This window comes from Sorghum bicolor, chromosome 5, assembly GCF_000003195.3.
Source record: "Sorghum bicolor cultivar BTx623 chromosome 5, Sorghum_bicolor_NCBIv3, whole genome shotgun sequence".
NCBI lineage: Eukaryota > Viridiplantae > Streptophyta > Magnoliopsida > Poales > Poaceae > Sorghum > Sorghum bicolor.
Genome location: NC_012874.2, coordinates 66,373,206 through 66,384,768, shown reverse-complemented (window position 1 = coordinate 66,384,768; position 11,563 = coordinate 66,373,206). Strand labels below are relative to the sequence as shown.

General features: G+C 43.2%; 2 protein-coding genes across 3 annotated transcripts; one reads left to right on the top strand and one right to left on the bottom strand.

Moving 5' to 3' along the window:
• On the top strand, nt 2,424–6,886 carry LOC110435557 (acyl-coenzyme A oxidase 2, peroxisomal). Its single transcript, XM_021461204.1, has 7 exons — nt 2,424–2,968; nt 4,064–4,179; nt 4,408–5,291; nt 5,466–5,645; nt 5,721–5,887; nt 6,268–6,391; nt 6,489–6,886. The coding sequence occupies exons 1-7, from the start codon at nt 2,490–2,492 to the stop codon at nt 6,642–6,644; spliced, it is 2,106 nt and encodes a 701-aa protein (XP_021316879.1). The 5' UTR covers nt 2,424–2,489; the 3' UTR covers nt 6,645–6,886.
• LOC8066701 lies at nt 7,009–11,563 on the bottom strand. Of its 2 annotated transcripts, none has more exons than XM_021461202.1 (6): nt 11,319–11,563; nt 9,637–10,730; nt 9,456–9,536; nt 9,161–9,378; nt 8,432–8,655; nt 7,009–8,012 (listed from the first exon to the last, which is right to left on the bottom strand). In XM_021461202.1, exons 2-6 carry the CDS (start codon nt 10,595–10,597, stop codon nt 7,337–7,339), a joined length of 2,160 nt encoding a protein of 719 aa, XP_021316877.1. In that variant the 5' UTR covers nt 10,598–10,730; nt 11,319–11,563; the 3' UTR covers nt 7,009–7,336. The 2 variants fall into 2 exon arrangements, with proteins under 2 accessions (XP_021316877.1, XP_021316878.1); XM_021461203.1 differs by having other exon boundaries at nt 7,084–8,012; nt 9,637–10,724.

The following is an 11,563-nucleotide window of genomic DNA, read 5'->3' as shown; positions in this document are numbered from 1 at the left end:
ACCTGTTAAACTTTAACACTCTCTAAGCGGTTATTGGATGCCATGGCGTGTATTATATGATTTATTTAAGGCTTTGTTTAGTTCACAAAAATTTTCAAGATTCTTCATAACATTGAATCTTTCAACGTATGCATGAAGCATTAAATGTAGATAAAAATTTTAACTAATCGTACAATTTGTATGTGATTTGCGAGACGAATCTTTTGAACCTAGTTAGTCTATGATTGGACAATAATTGTCAAATACAAACGAAAGTGCTATAGTCAAAACCAAAAATTTTCACCTACTAAACAAGGTCTAAGTTACAACTCTTATGTGTGTGTTACAATGTGATTATGCTATGCTGCAAAGAGTTTGCTTTTAACTTTTCCACTACTACATTGCCATGACCTTGAAGTTGGAGAGCAAAGTGGTTGAAAAATGGCAATGTTTGGTCAGTTTTGGCAGTTAATTTGTTCATGTCCCATTAGATTTATCCTTAACACTGAAATGATGCTTTAGTTTGTTTGTCACATGTTTCTATATGTTTCTAATTAGTCTGCCATATATTATACCAGGACTTTCTGATCATGCCCCTATATGTAAAAAAAAATAGATTGCCAGGTATCGTACGTGGACTTTGTCATAAAACGAATGATATTAAAAAGATAGGCAGACGACTTGATGATAAGGTCGAATGTTTCCGTGAGCAATAAGCAATGGATCTCCCCTTTTTTGTGGGGAAACTGGTGGCCCTTTCGGTGTGTTAATTCTTTCAACCGGATAGTGGGGAATCAGATCTGAGGAAGGGTACACACATCATTCAATTTATTCTAGAATATACTCATAGCATATATTAAGTTGTTTCGTCAAAAAAATAGAATACATTAAGTTTATGATATTGTGCAAGTGTTTTTCAATATATTTCTACGCATATACTCACTCCATCCGTGGATAATAGTTATTTGTGTTTTTTTAGTTTGTATAAGGTTTGGCTAATTCTTCTCCAAATGTTATATTTTATAGTGATCCCAAGACAAGAGTGACCGACACAGTTTCAAACTGAGAAAATTTAGAAGTTATTTGTGTCTTTCAATTTGTCAGGTTTGGCTAAATCTTCTCAATGACCATATAAGTAGTACTACAAACTCCATTTTCGTTCTAAAATACAAGTATTTCTTGTATTGTCTCAAGTCAAACTATCCCAATATCGATCAGATTTATATAACACTAATAGTTTTTGCCCAGAAAAACAATAGTAACTACGTATATCAAACAAATTCATTATGAAATATATTTATGGTTTACTTTTTCTAGTTGGTAATGTTAATACTATCATTAAGGTTTGTTTGGCTCTGACTTTTCTAGCTTCTTGAGTGAAGCCATGTCAAACCACATGCACAAAAATGGATTCACGGAAGAAACTTGTTTTTACTAGGATTATGATGGTGAAGCCACATAAATATGGCTTTTCTATCTTGTGTTCGATGAAGCTGGAGATAAAGAAGTTTTGTTAACTGATGTCCATTTTTTATCAAATTTATTAAAATAGTTTGACTTAATAGGATAACCTAAGTATGTTTATGTGTTTGGAGGGAGACTTGTCTTGTTTACTTCCAAAAAAATTTACAAAATATGAACAGTAGCACTTTCATTTATATTTAACAAAAATTGTTCAATTATGGACTAACTAGACTTAAAAGATTCGTCTCACAAATTATAAGTAAACTGTATAATTAATTAATTCTTTTATCTATATTTAGTGCTTCATGCATGTACCGCAAAATTTGATGTGACCATAAATATGAAATTTTTTATAAAATATTTTGGGAATTAAACAAGACGAATTAGGGAAGGGGAGCAAGACCGCACGGGACGGGGGAAGTTGGCGCGTCACCATCCTCATCTCGACATTGGAAAGCGTGCACGGAAAATCTCTAAAGTCCAAAAAGGCCAAACCCCACACCGTTCGATCCCTTTCTTCACCGCAACGAACAACAAAATCCAAGCAAGACGCACCGGAACCATACGCACTCAGCCCATGTGTCACTGGCGTGTGGACCCAGGACGTACCACGACATGTCTGGTCCCACATGTCATCCGGCCCGTACGCTAACTCATCCACCGAGCCTTATCTCCACATCACCATCCATGCGCTGCCACGTCACCTCCATATCCCCCTGCCGTCACCGTTCTAGACTCCTATCCTAGCTATACATTCGAATCCCTAAACCCACCCTCCAACAAATACAAATTTACATCCAGCTCCCAAACGAGGACTAAAACGTAACACTGAACTACCAACAAAACCCAATACAAGGGCATAAACGAAAATCACAAAACTTCCAGGGACCCCGCCCGTGCGACGCTCGCCTAGACCCCCATTATTAAAGCCCAAACCGTCTTTACCGTAACGGCACCACCTCCCTTGCTTCCCTTCGCGCGCACGCCTCCGCCCGCCCCCGCGCGATTTCGTCGAGCACCTCCGCGGCGCGCGCGCCCGCCCGCCCATGGCGACCCACGCCGGCGAATCCGCCGCGGGAGAGGAGTCCTCAGCGATGCGCCGCCTCCGCCGCCTCTCCCTGCACCTCCTCCATCCCCCCGCCGCCGGCGCCGGCGCCGCTCCACCGGCCTCATCAGGCGATCAGCAGCTGGCCCTCGCGGCGTGCGCGGGCGGGCGGGCGCGCCGCGTGGAGGGGGGCGCGGACGTGGCGGCGGCGCTCGCGGCGTACCTCCGCGGCCGAAACCGCGCGACGCAGATGCGGCTGTTCGACTTCTTCCGGGCGCGCCCGGACCTGCAGACGCCCGTCGAGCTGACCACGGCCGCGCACCGCGAGCTCTGCTACCGCCAGCTGCGCGCGCTCGTGCGCGAGGCCGGGGTGCGCCCGCTCACGCTCATGGCCAACGACCCCGCCGAGTACTTCGCCGTCATGGAGGCCGCTGGTGGCGCCGACATCTCTCTCGGCGTCAAGCTCGGCGTCCAGTACAGGTTGGTGGGTGGGTCGGTGTTAGGGTCGCGCTCGCGCGCCCGCCTTGTGATCTTGAGTTCTTAATTGACTGCTTTGGTAGACTAATTTGCATGCTTCAGTTGATAGCGATGCTTCCACAGTCCACATGTTTCATATCGGTTAGTGATGGAGTTAATTTTGTTGGTTAATCAGCACTGCAGAGGGCTTATCGCTAACAATACGTGGTAATTAACTTTGGTAGGTAATGACGGTTACGAACAAAAATTATCTTCCCCACTTCCAGTTCGTTGTAAAATTCTAGGCTGTATATGACTTTTGTCTGCCTGCTTTAAAGAAAGCCGAAAATTCAAGTATGTTATTTAATATAACATGATGGATCATAGGGGACAGGGTACATAGACCATGCTACCTAATTTATGGGCCAATTGAACCGATCCAGCTGTCTGTACAAATACCTAGCAACCTTTTCTTTATATAGACTCATGCAATCTGTTGTCACATTCAAAAGGAAAGATGCTCTAGTGTGAGAGTGAGGTTGGGTCTGTCGGTATCTTAATACACTATTTGCCATTGAAGCCTCACCTGTATTGGTACGAGTGGCTTTCAGGGACAGAGTTTGAGCTATTTGTATTTTCCATTATTTCCCCTTCTTTTATTGGGATTAAATTTTTGTTTTCGGGTGTACATAGGATTTCAATTTTCTTTCTGTGAATGAGGTCCTGCTTAACTTATTACAATAAAGATGCATTAATTACTCAGGACAATGATTTGTTTAATTCCATGCAAAATGTACTTGAGCAGTTGAAGTTGCTTTTGGAGAACTTTCTGGTGTCGCTGTTTTTCAGCTATTAAACTGATCAGATAGACGATAACGATCAATTACTGGTCTTGAAATCACAATCAATATGGACACTTTTTATCTCTACTATATGTTTTTTTTTATTTTGATGATGGGCCCAGATCCAAACTCTGCCGCCATATATTATCAGTTGCACATATTTGAATTTGTCAAAGTGTCCTTGTGGATTAAATTTTGTAGCCAGCTATATACTCTCGACCTCATAGCAGTCTTAGGTCTCTCATATTGTACTAACTTAACCTCCTTGCTAATGCAGCCTCTGGGGTGGTTCTGTCATAAACCTAGGAACCAAAAAGCACAGGGATAAGTACTTTGATGCAATTGACAATTTGGATTATCCAGGCTGTTTTGCAATGACAGAACTACATCATGGTTAGGTTCTCCACTTATTTATATCCACTAATTAGTGTTGTCTCTATTCTTTTGTTGCATAGCAATTGATCAATGTACAGTGCAGCTACAGTGTTTCAGTACTGTTGCGGTGTTTGTTTTGAATGGCGCACAGTAGGGCTTGTACCCAGCACCTAATGCACTGTTACATATTCAAAATAATTGATACTAAATTTCCCCTTACCATTATTACTCTTTTCCTGCAAATAGGATCGAATGTACAAGCCCTACAGACTACCGCTACATTTGATCCTGTCACTGATGAATTCATTATTAATACCCCAAATGATGGAGCTATTAAGTGGTGGATTGGCAATGCCGCGGTTCATGGAAAATTTGCTACTGTCTTTGCAAGGTTAATTTTACCCCTTCAAGGAAAAGGAGGGGAACCTGCTGATATGGGCATCCACGCATTTATCGTCCCCATACGGGACCTTGAAACTCACGCTGTTCTTCCTGGAATCGAGATCAATGATTGTGGGCACAAGATTGGCCTGAATGGTGTAGACAATGGCGCACTGAGATTCTGCTCAGTTAGGATACCCAGAGATAATCTTCTGAATCGGTTTGGCGATGTGTCACGGGATGGAAAATACACAAGCAGTCTGCCCACAATTAACAAAAGATTTGCAGCAACCCTTGGGGAGCTTGTCGGAGGACGAGTTGGCATTGCATATTGTTCTGTGGGTGTTCTCAAAGTTGCAGTAACAATTGCTGTGAGGTATGCTCTTCTGCGCCACCAATTCGGTCCACCTAAACAGCCTGAGATCAGTGTGTTGGATTATCAGTCTCACCAGAACAAATTAATGCCCATGTTGGCATCATCATATGCATTTCACTTCGCCACAGTAATGTTAGTGGATAAGTACTCGGAAATGAAGAAAACCAATGATGAGGATCTTATTGCTGACGTACATGTTCTTTCATCTGGGTTGAAAGCCTACATAACTTCATATACAGCGAAGTCTATAAGCATCTGCAGAGAAGCATGCGGTGGCCATGGCTATGCTGCTGTAAATCGTTTTGGAGCTCTGCGCAATGACCATGATATATTCCAAACATTTGAGGGGGACAACACTGTTCTTCTGCAGCAGGTACTGATCAGCATCCTTCATAAAAGCCAGCTGATGGCTTGTTTTCAGACTGATAATATTTGACGGGCATGTTTTCTGAAATAAGCTGAGCTCAAGGGAAGTTGGGATCAGTTTCTAAAAATGCTATGAAGTTACTTTTCTTTAAATAATGTGCATCTTCTCATGCTCTTGTAGGTTGCTGGAGATCTTCTGAAGCAATACCAGGAGAAATTCAAGGGAGGGACACTTTCAGTTACCTGGAATTACTTGAGAGACTCCATGGGTACTTACCTGTCCCAGCCTAATCCTGTCACTGCCCGATGGGAGGGCGAAGATCATCTGCGGGATCCTAATTTCCAGCTGGATGCATTCAGAGTGAGTCATTTCTTCCCAGTTACTGAGACTTCTCATGTTCACTTCCGGTACTGATTGGGCAACCTTTCTTCTCAGTACCGAACATCTCGGTTGCTACATAGCGTCGCTGCTCGGCTACAGAAACATAGCAAGACACTTGGAGGTTTTGGTGCGTGGAATAGATGTTTGAATCATCTGCTTACACTTGCAGAATCACACATTGAATCTGTCATCCTTGCAAAGTTCATTGAATCAGTGAAAAGGTAAATTCTTCTAGTGAGTTTCTTCTGATTGCATTTTTGAACTGGTTCGGTGTGGATTCTTTGTGCTTCGAATGAATTCTTTTTCCAATCATCAAGCCACAAAATCACTGAATAGAAGAACCCAGGGACAAGGAATGCTTAGCGCTCTATATTATTCTTTTATGGACACCCGACTTAAGCTACTTGGAACTCTTTTTTTGTTTTAACCCTTATTATCCTAGCTTTTCTGTTTTACTGAACGGGCAAACCACAACAAATAAACTGGAGTTAAAATATATCTAAGGCAGCTCATTATTCAGATGTCTTTCATTCCTCTTTTGAAATATTCGAGCTCTATATTGTGACCACAATTGGCAATCACTTACAATGCATATATGCAGTTGCCCTGATGAAAAAACACGCGAAGCATTGAAGCTGGTATGTGACCTTTATGCGCTCGACAGGATCTGGAAAGATATTGGAACATATCGGAATGTAGACTATGTTGCCCCAAACAAAGCTAAGGTGTGTGGTCTCATTTCATACTGAAATTTCAGTTCTAGCTTCACAATGTAAACTGGAGCCTAGAACCTGACACAAGTCCTCCCTTGTATGTCTGCAGGCTATTCATAAGCTGACAGACTACCTCAGTTACCAAGTGAGGCTTGTGGCACGAGAACTCATTGATGCATTTGACCTTCCAGATCTCATCATCCGTGCCCCGATTGGCATGCAATCGGAGGCCTATGCACAGTACACCCAGTATGTTGGCTTTTAGAGTATATACGTACAAACAATATAGATTGGATAAGTTCATATATTATTAGGTTGCAATTAAGGTATATAGATAGATGAGCAAATAAGTTTCAGTTCTAGTATATGTAAACAGCAGCTGTGAAGCACTGGCTCCTTGTGAATAAATTGTCAGATTTTTTTTGGCCGAATTGTTTCTAATGAAGATTTTTATCAGTTCTAGTACATGTAAACAGCAACTGTGAAGCACTAGCTCCTTGATTTTCACTTGGTTCTGTATCTTGACGAAAAAACTTCTTATAAAGTCAGCTTATTCTCCATCATTGTAAAAAATAATGCCAGAACCTATGCCACAGCCCACAGCTACAGGTGACTAGGAGATACATGAGTGCAGAACTTTTCTAAATAATAATGCCAGAGTGCCAGTACATATGCCATATCTGCAAGGTGAGACACAGATTACATGCGCGCATAACTCATGATACGTTGCCTGATATATCTTTGTCACAACGGTTCTCATACGCCTTTCCAAGCATCAGGGACAGGTGACGAAGCTTAAAATCTGTAACACTGAGGCATACATAACTGACTGCACTATCACTAATATTAGGCAAAAGATTGTACTACAACCTGATTGTTCACAAAATATATACCAAAACACTAGAATTTGTCATCCAGAACAGATAGGAAGAAGTCATACACCACAATCGACATATCTTAAGCATGTGGAGCATTTGGTCCAACTCTCTTGTAATCATCACAAGCCATCTCATAGTTCTGCTTGAGCTCCTCGTAGCACTTCAGTGATGCCTCCGAGAACTTTGTCAGGCGGTCAAGAACTGCTGTTAGTCTCGACTGCAGCCCTTCAGCTGACGCTACACTCCCACTCCCACTCTTCGCCGCCTCTGGTTCGCTGTTGTTCTCCAGCATCCCACACTCCTGCGACTCACTTCTGGGCTTGTTCTGCTCATCCTGGTGCTCAAACGAGTCACGGAGGAGCTGCATCACATCTTTGAGGGACTTGCATACCTCGTCAGCAGGAAGAGATTCTGTCATGGCAAGCCAGTCCCTGCAGAGGACAAATATGGGAGGGGAGACGGCCTGACGGGGAGGGAAGGAGACCTTGCGCTTACGCCTCCGGCGGTCCTGGGGTGGCTGCAGGAGGCACTTCTGCAGCCATGCATTGAGGGCCTCAACATACGATTTGTGAGCAGTGACCCAGTTTCTGAAGCTGGAGGAGAAGCTGTCCATCTCATTGCACAGATGCATTGCCGCCTGGCGGCGGTGCTCGCCTTGATGCACTGGGGTTGAGTTTTTCACATGGTATGCCAATGTGATCGTGATGAACTGTTTGTGGTGACATTCCAGCATCAATTTCCACATTCTGATTAGCCTATACGGGAGTTAGATCAAGGTTAGTAGACAAGAAATGTCAAAAACAGGATTTTGATCAGCTAAGACTGAAGGTAGAATTATGAGCCATCAGAATGTTTCAGCAAAACAAGGTAACTTCTGAGGATAGGCTGTGAACTGTAATCTTGTGATTCTCAGAATTGTACTATCATTCAGCCAAAAAATAAATTTGAAGTGGTATTGACAGTTAAAATATTTACTAAACTTGGTGTATATTAACCAGAGCTGTGGAATCGGCATGTAATTGACCATTTTCTACCTAATAATGGAATGGCATGCAACTCTCCTATGTGTTCGAGAAAAAAAAATCTTTACTAACATACACTGAAAAAATGAAACAGGAAGATTGCATTCGAAATTGTGGTATAAGAAATGAAATACTGTCCATCAGGTATATACCCTTGAATTAGCTCGACAAGTTGTGGCTGCAGTTCTTCATCCCTTATCTTCTCAATTCTTTTAGAGATTGCATCAACAGCTTGAATCGCAACAGATACCCTGGAATGGAGATCCTTCACAACAGCTCTAGTCTTATCAATCAGCTGCGCATTTAGGCCTCGTGCAAATTGACGCCGGAGGAGGTTACATTTCTCATCATAGGCGTTTCTAACATTTTCACTGGCCTACATAAACCAAGTAAGGTGGTAAGGCAGTAATAATGATTTGTAATGCCAGCAAGTGTCCAAACACCTCATAGCCTACACCCTAGTTTCTTTAATACTCCCTCCATTCCAAAATATAAGATGTTTTGGCTTTTCTAGATACAGTGTTAGACATAGTGTATATCTAAGTGCATAGCAAAAGTCAAAACGTCTTATAATTTGGAATAGAGAGAGTAGTTAGGACTTAGCACACAATAAACGATTTACAAACTACATTTGAACTATTAGATTAGAAAATGCAATATTAATAAAGATCATGTATTGCATGTTCTCATTTATCAACCCTTGTGACGATGTACCACTTATCTCAAAAAATAAAGTCATAAGCGCTTCAAGATTAAACACCAGTTTTTACTTGACATCTATAAACGAACAGGCATTCCATGTAGAGGTATTCATGAGACTAGCAAAAGGTTTGAGATTGACAGCATATTAGATGAGCTTATTGATTCTGTATTTATGATACCTTGATTTCATCATATAGTTTTCTCTCCCATGCGTGTAGCCTGTCCAAAGTAGAAGAGTGGCTTCCAGATACCATGGCGAATTCCTCAACAAAATCACTATTACTGTCATCCACATCATCTTTAATTATCGATGTCATAAGTGCACTCTTAGATGATGATGAAAGAGATGAGACAGAACGCTTCCATGTGACAACCTTTGAGACATGCTGCGCAGTTTCTACAGAGACAATTAAAATTAGTACTTCAGGAAAACATTATGATTAGGGAAGAGAATAATGAAAACACCCCAGTTACCCTGGTTGAGAATAACATCACGATTGCAGCACACTCGAAGTGCTGACACAAATCGGGCAGTAGGTAGCTTGCCTGGAGAACCTAGAATTTGGGTAATAAAACGAATTTAAGATTTATTAAAAAATGCTGAGAAGATCCTGAAAAAGACATAGAAGATATATGTAACACTCATGATTATCACCTGGCATTTTAGCACATATGTCAAGTCTGATCTTCTTGGTTTCAAGCATTCTGGAAACCTCATTTCCTGCTTCAGCTGCACGCATAAACCGGGTTTCAATGTCCTTCATGCTCGACACAAAATCTTTGGCTCGATGAGTGATGAACTCTGAAGGATCCTCTGCCTCCGCACATAATTCTTTTTCCATTTCGCTTTCCTCCAATTTTGCAGCAACCTGCTCAGAAGTAGCTTTGGTTGAAGTATCCACCAACTGACTTGGTTTCCTAGTCCCACCTTGCTTTGGTTCTCTTTCCTGCTTAGATGGTGCATTATCATCAGGAAGCTCTGTATGCTTTCTTTCAGACATGATTTCTTCTTCACCTTCTTTCAATGGAACTACTTCAGCTACCCGTGACTCTCTTAGACCCTTCAATCTACTGAAGTTCAAGGTTACTCCATTCTCATTGTTGGAGGAAGAGCTACTAGCAGCATCAATGGGATCAAAGAAGTCCCATGACGTACACAATTCTGGAGGCAATGGTGGCGGGGGCGGGACAAAAGCTGAGACTGGAGATTCATGCCCCACAAATTCAGCAGCAGATGGATCTATCACAAAGGTCAAAGGAGCGGTTGCTGCTGCTTTCATGCAATGGATTCTTGTTGAGGGCTGAGTAGTCAAGGGACTTGCTCGATGTGCTGGAGAGGCAAGATTCTCTACTGCACGCGAAGGCGAGGGAGATGCCATAGAGGAATGCGATGGTGACTTATCCACTTCTGAAATGGAGAGTGATGATTCTGGTGAGATCTCAGACTCAGCATACCGCCGCAGTGCAGTACCCACAGTGCGGAGGGATTGTGTGTAAGATAAGTGCGCTGCTGACAGTGCATCCCTTGAGTCAATGGTTTGTCTGATATGGCGCATCCGATCCTTGCACAGAACAAGGGCATCCTCTCCAGTGGCTTTGGAAGGAGAAGAACCCATTGAGTTCCACTAAACTGCAGATTGCCTACTCTATACTCAAGACCAGTAAATTCATCACAGTCCAACTACAGATAAAAGCTTCCACCAACTAGAATCTTTCTTATGATAAGTAATGGTCTTTGCTCCTCTGATCCTGTCAACAGAAAAAAAAAACAATACTTATCAGACTGCAGAACATACAAATGCAGAAATGAATTTGACAGAATTGACCTAAATCAAACTTCACAGCACTTGAATAAGACAATAACTAAATACTCAATATAGGTCCACTGTCCACAAAAGTTGGCCACATCTGCAGCCAACTTGAGCTGAAGTGGCACATTACACGGCCTCATGATTGTCATTTCAGGCAGATAATTAATCTGGTAAGCAAAAGATAAAAGGGGCAGAGCAATTGACATTGATCGAAGTCGAAGATATTAGACTATCAGAGTAGGACATGGCGCAGGTCTAAGAACCAACATCATACAGCAAGGGAAATAAAGCAAAGAAACTCTTCTGTTCCTTCACAAGATAACCTCAAGCGCACAACACATCAAAGCCAATGGTCAAACTGTATTTTCTTGAAAGCCTGTGCCATGATTAAAGCAAGCAGGGGCTGTGGCAGCAGATAAGCTGGCACAACACAGAGCACCGGCGGAGCCAAGGCCCGGCCACCCTGGGCAGCTGGCCGGGCTCCCACGGGAACAGCAGAGGCGGGAGGTGAGAGGGAGGTGCGTACGCAGGGTCGTCGGCCGGTGCTCGGAGGACGCAGGCGAGGGCGCGAGGCGACTGGCGAGAGAAGGTGGGGGGAGCCGCCGACGCCGCCGCCGAGCCTGGGACTGCCCCTCCTCGCTGGACGCCGCCGAGGGGGAGCCGCCGACGCGCGGAAGATCCGGTCCTTGGGACCGAGGAGCGCGAGTGTGGGAAGGAGCAGAAGATCTGCGCTGAGGGACCGAGCCGAGCGGCGCTGCCAGGGAGATGAGC

What these genes read in the sequence shown, in the direction of transcription:
- LOC110435557 (XM_021461204.1), top strand. Translation starts at nt 2,490, where the DNA reads ATGGCGACCCACGCCGGCGAATCCGCCGCGGGAGAGGAGTCCTCAGCG. An exon ending in TCCAGCTGGATGCATTCAGA is followed by an intron (nt 5,646 to 5,720) that starts GTGAGTCATTTC and finishes CTTTCTTCTCAG; the next exon opens with TACCGAACATCTCGGTTGCT. An exon ending in TTCATTGAATCAGTGAAAAG is followed by an intron (nt 5,888 to 6,267) that starts GTAAATTCTTCT and finishes GCATATATGCAG; the next exon opens with TTGCCCTGATGAAAAAACAC.
- LOC8066701 (XM_021461202.1), bottom strand. Translation starts at nt 10,597, where the DNA reads ATGGGTTCTTCTCCTTCCAAAGCCACTGGAGAGGATGCCCTTGTTCTG. An exon ending in CATATGTGCTAAAATGCCAG is followed by an intron (nt 9,537 to 9,636) that starts GTGATAATCATG and finishes CCCAAATTCTAG; the next exon opens with GTTCTCCAGGCAAGCTACCT. An exon ending in TGATGTTATTCTCAACCAGG is followed by an intron (nt 9,379 to 9,455) that starts GTAACTGGGGTG and finishes TTGTCTCTGTAG; the next exon opens with AAACTGCGCAGCATGTCTCA.